Consider the following 16,253-nt stretch of genomic DNA (forward strand, 5'->3'; position numbering starts at 1 on the left):
TCTGCACCCTGGTGATCAGTGCCCATCATAGCGACAGGTGGTTCTGCCGTTTGATCAATTTGCATATTAGCCTTTTATTGTATAGGATTCCTGACAATCCAGAATAGATTAGAAGAAAGGCAGAGCCCAGACCACATTTTGTGTTGGGGTGCATCTGTCCTTCTGTGTGTATGGAAATGCCATCTGAACACACATATTTTTAAGTGCCTCGGGATGATGATTTTTCTGCTGCCAATTCTGCTTCCAACAGGAATGGTGTGAGGGAATTTCACGCTCATAAACAGACCTGCTCACAATGGCGTGGCTGCAGGTCCAGCCTGCGATTCTCTCCAGGCTCACTGGGCGATTGGACTGGCCAAAGTATGTGATTAAGAACAAACGTATCTTTACAGCCATCCCTGCATTACCGAGAGAACTCAACTGGAGACATTTTGGGAGATGCCAGATTTGGAAATAAAATCCTTACTGCACTGCAATGTCATGAAGATTATACCAGAAAACAAATTGATGTTCGCAGGCACTCTTCTGTACGTGCCAGAAAATTAGATCTCAGGAGAGATGAGCTGAGAAGTGAAATCTCGGGGAGGGGAGGAGGCAGAGCACAGGGAAAGCACTTCGCTGGCTTCCCAGACAGAGGAGCCCCAGTGTCCCCGTGCTCGCCCGTGTTACCTGGGGTGGCACTTGGCACTGCTTTCACTAACTTGCCCCTTCCAGCTCCAAAACCCGGGCACTGTCACTATCACTGCCATCGTTGGCAGAGTACGAGCACTTTCTGGGTCCCTTGTCCTAAATGAGTAACGTGAGACTGTTCAGATGATTCACACAAATCCAGCGCCGACAGCTGGATTTCCTGTGAGGAAAGCCTGTGAGGATGTGGAACAGTTCACACCTGGCTGTTGCTGGTGCACAGAATGCCCTTCCCAATGCCCCCGCCCCCAGGAGTGACTGGGCTTGCCAGTCTGTCAATCACTGGAGCTGTAGTCAGGCCTGCACTAAGCCTCTGACCACACAGCACTGTCCCAGGCGCCGCAAGTCCCCGCACCACCTGCTCTGCATTGGGTACACTGCTTTATGGGTCCTATTTTCTAAAGTGCCTGTTAGAGTCGCTGTTCCAAACCTAATGGCTTATTTATTTAACTGATCTCATTACAGCCTTTCAAGTATCAGAGGGTATGAAAGGGATCAACCTTGGGAACAAAAGAATAAATGTTCACACAATTTGGAATATTTCTCCCAGGCTCTGGAAGGACAGGAGCCTTTAGGAAAGCATGCAACTGCTGACCCTGTATAACCCTCAGAGGTACTGACAGAGGCCAGTCTCAGGGACCTAGTCTCCCCTTTGTGCGACCACACACACACACACAGCCTGGCCCAACAGGTGTCACAGTGCTGTGATCAGCGTGTTCAGGAACTGTTGGGGGGGGGAGGTACTGTATGGACATTTCCCCTCTGTGCACACAAGCAGATACCGGGTCTAGGACTGCAGCTCCTGGGGGAGGGGGCAGGCTCAGGGTGTTGGGCCTCTGCCCTCTCAGAGCCCATGATTCCCCATCTTCCAGGCATATGTATGAGACAGGTCTCTCAAGTCCATCTGGGAGTGTCACTTGTTTGGAAATTACAAAAACACATTTTAGGATGTGAGCTCTTTCAGCCATGGTTATAAATTCAAGCGCTCATTCCTCCCTTTATTCTCTTAGTCATTTACTCATTCATCCACCCATGTGACAGGTGCTTATCAAGTTGCTACCCTGTGCCAAGCCGTGTGCTAGGTTCTGGGGGTACAGAGCTCAGTACAGAGATTTCAATAGCAAGGATGATGTCTATTAAGGATGACAAGTCTACAGATAGTGGTTCCAGGGGAGCCTCATGGCTAGTGTTCCTGAAGGACCCCAGGAACACTTTCTGGGTAAGGAGAGATGCATGTTTTCATCCCTCCATTCAATAAGCACTAATGGAACCAGGTGCTGTCCTGGGAGCTAGAAATACAAAGCTAACTCTTGCTTCAAACTTTCCCTCCCTGCAGTCAATGAACTGGAGTTCTGAGTTCCAAGTCGTGGTGGTGACTGATACAAGACAGGCAGGATTTCCAATGGGCAGAGCCGGTGGGAGATGAGGGGGAAGGGGACCCCCGAGAGGTATGTGTTTGGGGGATAGGAATGTTGGGTGAGGATTTCCTGCCAGCACATGTGGGGGAGAGCAGCACTAAACAATTCTCTCTTTCTTGGAATTGCCTAACTGCTTTGCCACTATTACCACCTGTTGTTGCTAACTACTTCCCCATCCAACTCTGGGTCTCTTTTAGGGTTTTAATGCGGGGCTTGGAGAGCCAAAGGCAACAGAGCAGGAAGGTCCTAGAAGGGCCAGGAGGTCTGGTAGTTGGTCCTTATGTCCTTCCTCCCACCCTTCACTGCTGGGTGCCACCAAAGACCCTGAAGTGGGCCAGGCCCAGGGCAAGCTGAGAAATAGTGGGCAGGTTGGATGTGGTCCAATCAATTAGTCGAAACTGGTAAATGGGAGGGTCTATAAAAGGGGATACCAAGTACCCAGAGGGAGGCTCGAGGAGTCCCTGAGCCATGAGCCCCTCCCTAGATCTCTGTGTGCCATCTCAGGGTGATGAAGAACCCACAGCACAAATGATGGAGGTTAAAGAAATGCAGGTCTCACTGTCCCTGGCAAGTCTTTCGACCATGACCACTCCCAGGCCTCAGTTTATTCGTCCCTAAAAGGAGTCTAATCAAACCTGCTTTACCTGTCTCATAGGAACAGGGTAAAGGTTGGAGGAGCTGAGGAGACAATGGGAAAATACCATCCTATCTTTCTAAATGGTGCTCCTAAGCCTGGGAGAGCAATGCCTGCTATGCCATGTCTGGTCGGGGCAGAGCCCCCATCCCTCAAGCATCTGAGTGCAGATGGGTGAAAGCACTTTGGATCCTGCCCGAGAGCCCATGGTGTTACTTAATTCAGGGAGGAAAGGGAGCCTTGGCCTGCGTTTTTACTCACTGAGCCAACAACAAATCTGACTTAAAATTAACTCTTCACCAAAGTGTTTCAGGAGTTCACTCTTCACAACCAGGACCAACGGGTGGAGGCTGCCCGCCTGTTGGCCTCCCTCACCTGGGTGTCCGCAGGGGGGTCTTCACCCCGCCAGTCTGGAAGCAGCTCCCTGGCCAGTGTGTTCTCAGCACATACTGACGAGCAGGTCTGAGGCCGTGGCTCGGCGTCATTCTGCTTTTGGGAATGGATTTTTCCTAAATGAGGAAATGTATATGAAACTACAGTCAGCTTCCTTCAACTCTATGGAAATGTAGGGAGGGGGTGGGGGAGATATTCAGAAATAATAAGAAAGGTCCCAATGTGGTGAAAGCTGCACTTTCCAGCATTCTGCCCCTTGCAAGTCCATCCCAGCAGACACGTCTGCGTAGTTCCGCACGCCCACAGAGAATGTCCACCTTGGAGACCAAAGGCAAGCTGTCCTGGGACCACTTTGCCATGAAATGCTGATAAGCTCTGCATGTTAAGAAGGGTTCAGGGGCAAACTGGGAAACGCTGGTTATTTATCAAATGTTTTTCATCAAATGTCTAACAGGTTCCCTTTTTGGAGCGCTTCTCAGAGCCTTCATTGTGCTAATGGGGACAGTCATAACTACCAAAGGGAGATTTAAATAAAAAGCCTTTCCCAAACATATGTGAGCAGGGAACCCTGATTTTCCTAGAATACCTGTGAAGGTCATTTTAAAAGATGTGGTTTGGGCAACCTCGCTCAGAGGCCCTTAAAAATCCTGCAGGGCCCGACTCCCCAAGCTCTGATTTGCTTTGTGCATCCACTGAGCTCTTGTTAATTAAACTGCAGATTGTGATTCAGTAGGTTTGGGGTGGGGCCTGAGATTCCGCATCTCTGACAAGTTCCCGGATGCTGCTGCTGCTGCTGGCCATGGACCCCATTTTGAGGATCGAGGATGTACTTAGCAGAGATGGAAGAAAGGAAGGCCTCTATTTCCCATCAGAGTAGATCGACCTGCAGAGTGTATTCTTTCTCATGCCAGGAAGGGGAGGCTGCAGTGATCCTCCGGCCTCAGTGGTTACCAACGGGACAGGCTGGGCTAGCCTCTCAACAGCGTTTTGCTTGTGAGCAGAAGCAAAGTAATTGTATTTCCATCAGCGCTGTGAGATTTGTACAGTTACCTCCATTTTTGACATGGAGATAAGAGAAAAACCAATTCAAATGCATGCATTAAGAAAGGAATGATTGCCCTAAACCACTCGCCTTTCATTGCAGCTGGTTCTTCATTGCTTAATTTTTAAAATGAGTAACCAATGGCCACAGACAAAAGAGAGCCCTTGGAAAACTGGCCTAAGAACCACGCTGACAATATCAATTGGCAGACAGGAAGCTCCAGGGTGCGCAACACCAAAGTCTCCCTCCCCATGTCGACCTCGCTCTTGACCATATACTACTTTTTTACAACTCTTCATGACAATTTAATTAAGACACAAACCTTAGGAAACTGGTGAATACCTGCAGCAAGATCAGAACAATCTCTTTCCTATCCCCTTCTTATGAAGCAATTCAAGGCTTGCAGTTTCTATTCAATTTGTTATAATGACAGTGTTTAATCATGGCGTCTACTCGGCAGCCGGCTGCTGAATTGAGGTCACACATGTGACTGTTCAGGCATGGAGCACAATCTATAACTAAGATTTCGCCCCTGAGTCTCTGGAGGCGGTGTCATTAATTAACAATGCATGTATTTCAAAAATAATACGCATTCCGGCTTTTTAAAATGTAGCCTTGGCTTGAAATAAGCAGAAGTTTGCAATGAAACATTCATGGCAGTTAGTATTACAATGAGAAGGAAGGACTCAGCCATGGGAATAGCTCAATCACATCGATTCAAAGATGTTTAATTAAAAGTCTTCTTTTCTAATTTTTCAGGAGCCTCTAATATAATCCCTACTTGTGGTTCCTTTCTCAGCATCAAATAACAAAGGCACGTCTTCAGAGTTCTATTTCATATGCCTGCGCATGTCACAAGTGCAACAGGATCCATACAAGTTAAAAATTGTGCAGTGTCACCTTGAGCTGCAATAAATATTTTTAATCTTGAGGGGCCAATAAAAAAACTTTGACCCTTAGCCTGGTCCTATCTTTAATCATGAAAGACTTTTTCAAATGACGGCAGCCAAAGATGGTACTTCTTCATGGGAAGGCTCACACCGCTCTACTGCAGTGAATCTACTGCTGATGCATCCAACTAAGATTTTATAGTTCGGCATATACACATATTTGAACAGGATAAGATTATATCAGAAGACAGTTTCTGGTTAGAGGGCAAACAGCATATCAGTTAAATTTATGTCAAGTTTAAATTATCTATAATCAGAGTTAAGTTTTAAAAGATAAAAGCCCATGCGCATGTTGTGGGGTTTTTTTTCTTAATCAATTTACATATCCATATCCCTGTGCTTACATGCTTGCTTCCTTTATATGTATGTACAACTTCTTCACATAATGCTAAGAGCAGGTAATGTGTAATGCTTGTCTTACTTTTTGGTGGAGGATATGCAGGGCTTTCCATGGGACCACATGTCCACCGGGCAGAGGTCACTCACTGGCTTGCTGGCAGAAACTTTTTCTGCACCATGTTTTCCATTTTGTCAGCAAGTGCATGATTTGGGTGGGAAAACAATCTAATTTGGAAGGTAATAGGCACTTTACCTGAGGCGGCTGGTCTGGGGAGGCGACTCTGCAGAGGCCGCGTCCCCCTGGCAGTCATGGTGGGGTCAGACGTGGAGTGAACGATGGCGTTGTCTGCAAAGTCCTGGCTGTCGGCGGAGGAAGGCACTTCTCGTTCAAGGGTCTGGGCTCGGATGGAAGGGGCTGCACAAAGGACCGGCTGGAGGCACAGGTCAGGCTCGGTGTCCCCTGAGGGGTCTGCCGGGCATATGTACCGTCCGGCTGAGCGAGTCCCCGAGTCTGGGAGTGGGAAGGTTCCGATCCCACTGTCGAGGGTCCTCATCTGGCAGTTGGACTCTGGACAGAGTAACAGAGTGAGGGTTAGAGTGGCTCCCATAAAGGAGAAAGGGCCCTGGCATTGGGTGTGGTCTAGAGGAAAGGAGACCCCTAGAAGGAGGAAGCACAAAACAGACATTTAATTGAACATGAACATATTTCCTTCACATAACACGAGGTAAGAAGGCCGCCTTTATTGGCAGCAAGAGTCACATGTGCATATACCCTGATGGTTCTCTAGAGTTACAATAGGAAAAGAACAGTTGTTAGAGACATACACATTATTTTTGATCACCCTTCTTTCAATTGGGGATCATATGACTTCAACCAACCAACCAACCAAGTGGAATGTATTAACTGAAATAAGAGTAATGAGCATACAAAACAAACTGATGTCCCAACAAAGGTCACTGTGCATCCATCCCCCTTGCATGGTTCATCATCTATTCGGCTGTTAACTGAGTCTGTGGCCTCTCAATCTCATTGTGAGGACGAGTGATTCACAGGCTATAAGATCATCCTGGAGTTACCGTGGTAACATCACTTACCACATGGACTTCACTGGACCCAATGCCATTTGTAGTCGGACTGAGAAGACCACAGAACCGCTTTCTGTCTTTCACTCACACTGTATGCCCTGACAAACCCACCGGTACCTTTTGTGATGTCTTGTCATTCCCAGGGACCCCACTCTTCCCTAAACCAAATTAAGTTGATTTCATCATAGGTGGGTGACATATTCCACTAATTATATCTCATCATCACAAATAAATTATCTGAAAAAATTATTACATATTTAATTTCTAAAATGGTGGTGTGGATTTATCCAGCCTAATGAGACAGCTTCCAAGATCTGCTTGTCACCCCACAGGCTTCCTGTTTATAGGATAAGCTTAGAATGAAACATCCTTAGTTAAGTTTATGTCAGCATCTTACACGTTTAGGAGTGGGAAGAGGCACAATGCAGTGTTGTGTTCAGCTCGGTAGGGAATATCACAGAATACAATGTAATCTTCGTGACAAGAGGCTCAACAGCTAGCATTTCTGTGGTGCTTTGTGGAGCAGTGGCTGGGGTGTGGTCTCTGCCTATAACTGTGTGAACCCCTACAGGAGATCCGGAACCTCTTAGGTGTCAGGTTCCTTATCGGGCTGCTGTGAGAACAAAAATTTGTTCACCATCAAATTTCTTGAACTCAGAATGCTATCTAGCAGAGCTGAAAGAATGAAAAAATGAATGTTATATACAAAATGCTTACTATATTTATTAGCATATCTCTGATAGGTAAACAGTTTATCTTTTACTACCTTTCTCATACAATCTCATTTGATGCTAAGCAATTACTATCTGAACTCCAGAATCTGCCCATCCCTCACCTGGAAACCTCTTTGCTCTGAGTAGAATTCTTCCAGTGTCCTAACACTAAGGCAAAAGTAAAGAGTTGGCATTTATATTCTAGTAGGTTTGGTGCTTGATTTTGGAAGCCCTAGGATGATGAGGTCCATGTCAGAAGAGAGTCTTCAGTCTCCATAGGGATATTTGTAGGAAGATGCAGCTAGCCTTTCTCCAGTGTGGTGCCATTTGGCTATCTCATACACTGTCACACCGGAGGCTGGCCATGGACTGCAGAGCCCTGAATTACAGGGCCATGGTCTGAGACTCCCCCAGGATCACAAGGGCTAAGTTTGAGATGCCCTCATTTCAGGGCCTCCAACTGGTCAGCTTTACTCTCAACCAGCTTTACAGATGATTCATTATCTCTCCATTCATTTTCTCCTCCGTTAAGGAGACTTCACTGTTACAGAATGGCCTTTTGGAGGAAGGATTGGCTGTTTGCATGGGGAAGTGTTGCCAGAGGAGTTCGAAAAGAAAAACCCTGCTTTTCAGAATTCAGTGTCCTTTATGTTAGCCTAGATCAGTGGTCGGCAAACTGAGGCTCTTTGGCCCCTTGAGTGTGGCTCTTCCTAAGCCTTAGGAGTACCCTAATTAAGTTAATAAAAATGTACCTATCTATATAGTTTAAGTTTAAAAAATTTGGCTCTCAAAAGAAATTTCAATCGCTGTACTGTTGATATTTGGCTCTGTTGACTAATGAGTTTGCCAACCACTGGCCTAGATGTACAACGCTCAGATTTAGTACATCACATGTTGTACTCGGGCAATTCCAAATGTCTGGACTATTTTAGTTTCACACAGAAATGGATCTTCCTCAGAACGGACCCAGCCTCTGAGGATGGGAACCAAAGATTCATGGGCTATAACAGCTCAGGTCTTAGTCCCTGGATGCCCAGACTGCCTGCCAGAATAATTTACTCGCAGCATCTTTGGGATTGTCTACCCTCGAACCAAAGAGTGCTCAGCATGGAGGATGCTGGAGACTCTCTTCCTTTAGTGAAGACAGATCATCAAGTCTGGCTGCTTATTACAGCTACCAGGAGTTCCCCGTTTTCTTTGTATCATCTCTTCATCTTCACAACCCTAAAGGAAAGAGCTATTACCGCCATTCACAAATGAGGAACCATGGCTCAAAAGGTTAACTTGCCCAAGGCCATCTGCTCTAAATAAAGCTCTTGGACTTGGCCATGTGCTTAACCATGAAGCTATACTGATTCCCCTCCCTCATCCCCCAAAGCACAGATAAATCCAGAAGTGGGGTCCACTGAGTGAACAGCCACTGAGGCAGCCTCGTGAGAGGACGGCTCACAGAATGGCCCTGTTGCTGGGCAAGGCGCCCAGCTTCTCCTCTGAAACTGGGGCTGGTCCTGGATCCTCACTGGCCCCTGGATCCATGCTCCCCATCCTGAGGCGGAAGTCCACTGTCCACATTCCCAGGATCTGGGTGCTTGCTGCCAGGAGCAGGCTGCCTACACATCCTGAATGATCCGTCCCTGAGAACCACAGCTGCCCATTAAGTTTCCTCTGCAGAGTTCTGTGCTGGCCTTTCCTGGAATTCTTTCACCTCCAGGGATAATGCTTTTCTGGCTTTGTCTAAGAACTCTCTCCCCATCAGGCATTTTATGGCTGAGAGAGCATTTAATGCAGTCTCCTCAAATAGAGACACAAAAAGCAACATGAGATTCTTGGCGGCCTTTTCAGTGATTTTCTGACCAAAGCCGAGGGCCCGGTCTATGACACAGGCAGGAAATAGGGCAAGGAGAGCCTGGGGTAGGAGAAATGATGATGTCAGTCTACGTCGGGTGCCCTTCTGAGAACACCAACCTTTTCTGGCATCTGTCCCTTTAAATTATTTTCCTTTCCCTTCATGTTCTTGTCCTACCAGAATCTATAAACCAGGACTTTTGGTATTCCTGACGTCTCCGGTTCTCTGAGAATTGTGTGCACTGACATTAAATTCAGAAACCACCTACTATTAAAGCCATTTCTATTTCTAAAATTTACAGATGCCAAATGTAGTGAATGTGAAGGACTCCTTCGTAAGTACCTATGCAATGAGGTGTGGACAGTCAGGGACTCGGGCACTATATGCCAGTCTCATCCTCAAGCGAGTTTCTCCAGAGCGCATAAACCTGTGGAAATGGAGCTTATGTCGAAAATGCTGATGCCTTCTTTATGTAGTTTCTTTAAGGCACTGTAAGCTTCTCCCAGTTCATAAAAACATCGGAACCTGAAAAAGTGTTAGGGATTGCACTCTGGACACCTGCTTTGCCCTCAGAATTATAAGAACTCACAAAATAATTAAATGGCTGTGATAGGAACAAAGTTCAAAGGGGCAAGCCAGCCTTGCATCCCGAATGAGTTGACTCAGTCTTGATCTTGACAAGTTTTGCACATTTGTGGCTGTGGGAAAACAGCTGCCAACAGGACCTTGCTAATGAGTTCAAGGGTCAGGCTGCTGGATGGACCAGCAGGTTTTATTCTTCCAAGGTCACCAATTACATTTCTGACCCCAGTCCGCTCTCCCACCTTCTTCCCATTGTCCTATCTGCCTTCTTTCTATCACTCAAGGTATGTTCTCTCCCTTACCGCCAACTAGCCCAGGCATGAGATGACTTACAGCAGAGCTTCCTAGTCCTGTAAAGTCAGAGCACATGCAGAAAATACGCGTCTCCCTGAGAAAACACCAGCTGCCCCAGGGGCACTGGTCCCTAAGCGCTGCAGCTCAGCATCTCAGCGCCCCTGGATCCACCAGGGCACGTGAGCAGCAGATGTTGGGGCTCTGATTTGCAGAGTGGACTCGGGGTCTTCTTTACTCACACCTGGATACAGTACCAAGGATATGGATATGTTTTGGTCACTTAGCAGCTGGTATAGGAATTTACAAGCCCTCCTTTTTGGGGGAAGACTGTTGAGAGTGCTTGGGTTAGGAATACCGTCTGGCAGCAGAACTCTGAGGGAAGTTATTGTGCCCTAGAGGGAGGTGTGCAGCTGGGGGGTGAGCAGCTGAGAAAGGTGAGAGTCTGCCTGGGTGGTGGCGGAGAACTTTTGGAGAAATATTTCCACCAGGGAGTTTTCAAGTGTGAACTTAGGGTGCATAATACAAAATCCTCACTCGCTGGCCAATGAGCCCCTTCTGCTTTGCACAGGTGCCTCAGCAGGTGGGTTTAGTTTTCTCATCTGAAAATTAGGGGTGCTTTGAGAACTAAACATCATGCTATGTTTATTAAAATGTGTAATAACATAGCACAATGCATCCAGCATGTATATACCTGTTATTTAGAAAATGCCACTAATTCTTAAAATCAGTGTTATTAGACTGTGAGATTCCTAGGTGCAGACTGAATTTTATTTATCTCCTCAATATTCCCATCAGCCCATTCCTCATTCTGTGTTTCCTTTACTCCACAGCAGGTAATTAATTATATGCTGACAGAGCTGATGATAATTGTAGGCTGACACGGTATCTGCTACCTTCACTATCACCAGTGCTCAGCACAGCACCTGACACATAGTCCGTGTTCACGGAATATAATGAAAGAATAGGTGGATAAAGAGCAGCTATACTCTTTAGAAAGTTCTTCCTGAAATTAAATTGAATGTGAACCTTTCCTTTTAAAACCCCAATCTGCTGCTTTTTGTTCTGACTCCAGCAACCAGAGAAAACAGCTGACTTCCTCCTTCTGTGTAGCTCCTTCTCACATCCAGCCAGACTTTATTAATTCAGATAGCCAGAGGGATAAGATCATTCAAAATTACTGAATATTCTAAAGACTGATTTCTTAATACTTGTAAGCCCTCAGATCAAAGGTCAGTGACCAAGATGAGAGATAGCCCATGGAATGCTGCTTTAGCATCCTCCTCAGTCCTGCTCCTGCCACAAAGCATCACTGGGTCAGAAGATTCCAGGTATAACAAAAGCCAGTGTGGAATCATTACCCTGGCCATTGTCCTCAGGGATTCTAGATGCCACGCTGAGTGCGGCATCCCTTGCAGCATTAGCACACATCCTATCTAATAATAGACAAAGATGGTAATTGACCATACCTTCGCTATGCCTCCCATTGGCTAATCAGCATGATATGCAAATTAACTGCCAACAAAGATGGTGGCTAATTTGCATATACCGCTGCTGGGAGTGAAGACTGAAGACACCATAGAAGGAAGCCAAGCAATGGAGCTGAGGTAGCGGAGATGGGCGGGAGAGAAGCAGCAGCAAAGGGCCGGGTAGCAGTGCAGAGAAGGGCGGGGTAGGAGCACAGAGAAGGGCAGGGTAGGAGCGGCAGACGGGAGAGGAGCCCTATTCTTGCAGGAACCTTCCTGCAAATGGGCCTCTAGTCCTATATAATAAAAGGCTAATATGCAAATTGACCAAACAGCCAAACAGGTTGCTATGACATGCCCTGACCACCACGGGGCAAATGCTCAATGCAGTAGCTGCCCTATAGTGGCCAGTGCACTCCCACAGAGGGAGCGCTGCTCAGCCAGAAGCTGGGCTCACAGCTGGCTAGTGCAGTGGTGGTGGCGGGAGCCTCTCCCATCTCTGCAGCAGCACTAAGGATGTCCCCCGAGGGCTCCCAGAATTCGAGAGGGCACAGGCCAGGCTGAACTCCCCCGCCTCCGAGTGCATGAATTCCGTGCACTGAGCCTCTAGTAGTAGTATAAGGACTTAGTTTTCACAGAATCAAGTTTCTGGGGACCATTTGTAGTGAGTAGCTGAGATTACTCACTCAGTAACTCCCTGGATTTATTTACATAAAACAGTGAGTTCCTTTCTTTTAAAGTAATTCATTATCTTAACTGTGTTGTCTATGCTTCTTCCAAACTTGTTTTGTACTATTCCGTTACATTGGAGCATAATCTTTAAAAAATAGCTGCAAAGGGCTATGCCTATTTCTAACACTGTTTCAGTTAATATAAATTTCCAAGTTAGTGGGTTCTGAATTAGCAACGAATTTGAGTGTTTGAAAAATGCCACCAACTAATTTTTCCTCAGCCTTCTCTTCTACAGATGAAAGTATCTCAATTTTTTCTTGCAGCTTGTGGTTCACAAGTCTTTAGTCGCTTGAATTTGTAAACCAAGATTTTTGGTATTATTAATATTAATGTACCTGCCTGAAGATACTATTATATAGGCGAGGCTTAAGAAAACCTGACTTGAGTTCTAAATTCCTCTGATTACTCAGAAAAATGAAGTTAAAAGATAATAGGCTTCCGAGTTGGAAAGACTAGGCTTGAAGACTTTTTCGGCTTGCTCACAGTGTGACAATGAGGGATTTTAGAAACTATCCTAACCTCGTATCACCATAGCTCATCTGTCGTAAGCCTGGCACAGTGACTGCTACAAATAGATGGTCAATACGTTTCCATAAGTGGCTGTCAGGGAGAGCTGAGGCCACGGTGAGCTCACAGGGCACACACTGTCGTGGAATCCAAGGTGGACCGTCCTTTCTTCTGTGTGGTTGGCGTCCCACTGCGGTCCCTGAGACATGGTGCTCAACATCTACCCTGCTATTTCCTAAGCATTTGCCTTTTGGCAGTCATTTCCTTGAGGGTTAGTCATCACAGTTATTAATGACCAATTATGAATATGAAGCACTTGGAGTTGGTTTCAAGTTGCCTCCTGTATAGAAAGGACAGAGTCTATTTTCTCAAGAAATCCATTTTGGAGTTGGCTCCCAGAAAGGCTTTTTTAAAAAAAACCCTAAATAATTGACACTTACTGATGCTCCTTTGTTCACAGACTTATTGTATTTTCCCGGAACATTCCCAAATCAGTAAGCCATGATTTTCGGTTAGTGAAGATACAGCATATCTATCCTAAAAGGTTATACTTGCTTCAGGACAATGATCTACCCTTAAAGATTCAAACAAAAAGCTTTAGTAAAATTACTGTTGTCTTCCTCTTCAATACTCATAAATCCTAGGCAAATAAAAATCTTTATGACTCAAACTCTTTTTACTTTGAGAACTTTGATCCCATCTACATTTTTAACCAAACATGCAATGAGGTCACAATTCACCAGCTAGAAAGAGCAACTTATGGGTGTTCCATGTTCAGACCATATCAACTGGCAGATTTTCCTATAATGCATGTGGTCATGTAAAAAGTCGTTGTATCCCTTTTCTCCAGTTTTTTAAACATCTTGAAGCTATGGGTTGTATTGGCAACAGAAACAAACTACAGATGGGAGAACAGATCTCTTTATTTGCACATCCTTCTCTTCATCTGTATGGCTGAAACATTCTAAAAAACAACAAAACTAAGCTGTTGGCAAAGCAACATAAATGAAATATAGCTTATTCATCCTAAGTTTACCCTATGGTTTTGTCAAAGTAGTGAAAAATAACTGTACTGGCTAATTATCCACAACCATCGGGCAACTTTTGGCTGTGGCATGGATGACCTTCTAAAAGGGTAAGTTCCATTTGATGGCTTCAGAATGCATGGGAATGCTCAGCCTCTAAGTTCAAACTGGATTTAAGCTTTCTGAGATTTGAAAGTGCATAGGAGAGTGCATTTGTTTTCCAACCCCCTGTGATCTCTTTGATATAAAGATCAGATGTTGAGGGTCTGGTACACTGTTTCATGGGGGATGCATATTGAGAAAAATGTAGGGAGTGAACATGACAGAAAATGAAAGAACAAGATCATAAAGATGAAGTACAAGTTATTTAAATGAAAATAAAACGCCTCAGCCTGGGTTGGTAACCTATGAACCAATAGTCTGTCTGACAGCAACATCAGATAAAATATTGTGGTGGGGTATCACTCCAGGATATAAGCTGGCAAAGGTTAGAAGTGTGTTCCAAATGCCCATGAAGACCATGAATTCATAGAAATCATCCTCAAATTTATTTATATATTCAGCCGGCATAACCCCTGAGAAAAAATTCCTTAAGTTTGCTATCAGATGTGCTCTTCCCCACCACTGACACTAAAACCACCTCTTCTAAGATTCTAGAGATGGCTTGTGACATAGTATTCTGGAGTGCTATGCAACTTTCCAAACTTTTCTTGATTTGACAAATTTTAATAATTATCTCTAATCTCTTATCCCTTCAGAATGAAAAAAAAATCTTGAGATTTTCCACATAACTCCTTTATGTCTTGTATCCTGCTTATGCTTATCCCGTTAAACAAGGCCAGGCTTGTGTGCAGTATTACTGTGATACACAAGAGTAGGTTAATGTGTCCATTGCAGTGTAACAGCCAACATTTGTTTGAATTGTTAGCTGATCTAGGAACAGACTTGTAGGATCCCAGATTCCTACACCCTGTTTTAGGAGTCATCACTTTTGGGTCAAAGTCCTTGATAATGAGAGACTAACACAAATCCCTCCCAACTTTCCACAAAGCTTATGATGACTTTGTCAACAATCTCCCTTTGTAGAAGATGCAGATATTCTTATATCTGTTCAATGATCTACCCTTTCTCACAAATTCATTCCATTTCTCTCTCTCCTACCAAAATGAAACGTAGGACAATTATCTGGTGACTCTGAGAGGCACAGAAGGCCATGATAAGTAACCTTGTCTCTCTCTATCTCTTTTATTCCATAGCAGGTTTGCTGAATTACATGAACACCTGTCTCTACTCTAAGCTTCCCATACCTGGATAATAACTGCTTTCTTTCTTTCTTTTTTGTTTGTTTGTTTGTTTATTCCTCACCCAAGGATATTTTCCCATTGATTTTTAGTGCTAGTGGAAGGAAGGGGGAGAGACAGAAAGAGAGAAACATTGATGTGAGAGAGACACATCCATTGGTTGCCTCCTGCATGCTCCTCGGCCAGGGGCAGGGATGGAGCCTGCAACCGAGGTATGTGCCCTTGACCTGAATCGAACCTGGGACCCTTTGGTTCATGGGCCATCGTTCTATGCACTGAGCAAAAACAGCTAGGGCAACAACTGCTTTCATAAGGCAAGTGAAGTAAGGGGGCAAAGAAAATAAACTGGGGTTAAAGTGCTGCAGGAAAATATTAAAAATAGTTTATTTTTGGTAATACATGTATAAAAACAGAGAAGCATAGGGAGGTTCAGACTTATCAATTTAGTAGCAGATAAAAATTTATTAAAGATGTTTACAAGATCTAAAGCACACTCTGTATTAATACCCTAACTTTTTTAAATTAAAAATAACTGTGGGGGTTAAAATTATACATGATTTTAGTTTGCTTATATTGTAATATAAAACTACAATTATATTTAATAAACGTCTCCAGAAAGATAACATTTTAAAGTTCATAGATTTTTTTCCTCCATTTGTCTCTGTATTTAATAAGTATTAATGATTTTTCTAATTCTATACAGCAAGGAAGGGAGCTCAAGTGTTCATATCGATAAACTTTTTTGCAATATTCATTTTACCATGCCTTAGCTGCTTGGTTCAGGATTTTTAATTATTATAAATCTAGTTTAAGTGAATATTCAAGGATCATTTGTTTTTCTTTTATGTGACTGTAGTTGAAATGTGGGTGCAACAAAGACTGAAGTTAATGTGACCCTATCTTTCAAATTCCACTGCCACACTCTACTCACCAATATTCCATGATTGTCTCTACAGGAAGATAATTAAGAAGTAATGAAATCCAGTAGACCAGAGGATATGGATATGGGTAAAAAATATAGAGAGATTTTTGCTGCTGTCCATTAAGGATTAATTGTAACAGGAATACACATACACCATTAAACAGTTTTCAGATATTGGACAATGGGCAGCATACAATTTGATTTCTGCATCAAAGAAAACAAATGAGGTGAGCTCTACAATCTCTCCAGCCAACTGTGCAGTGGTGATTTTCAGACTGGAACACAGAGAGAAGGAACATGAACAAATTCTGAAGGTCCT

At 44.5% G+C, this 16,253-nt stretch overlaps 1 protein-coding gene across 1 annotated transcript in view; it reads right to left on the bottom strand.

Moving 5' to 3' along the window:
- The window catches only part of NCKAP5 (NCK associated protein 5), a 111,778-nt gene that overhangs the window by 54,860 nt on the left and 40,665 nt on the right, over positions 1–16,253 (bottom strand). Inside the window, exons 4-5 of the mRNA XM_015562510.1 lie at positions 5,717–6,031; positions 3,115–3,248 (exon numbers count right to left, since the gene is read on the bottom strand). Coding sequence (XP_015417996.1) covers positions 3,115–3,248; positions 5,717–6,031 — 449 coding nt within the window. The remainder of the gene's footprint in view (positions 1–3,114; positions 3,249–5,716; positions 6,032–16,253) is intronic.

This window comes from Myotis davidii, unplaced genomic scaffold (assembly GCF_000327345.1).
Source record: "Myotis davidii unplaced genomic scaffold, ASM32734v1 scaffold897, whole genome shotgun sequence".
In the NCBI taxonomy this organism is placed as follows: domain Eukaryota; kingdom Metazoa; phylum Chordata; class Mammalia; order Chiroptera; family Vespertilionidae; genus Myotis; species Myotis davidii.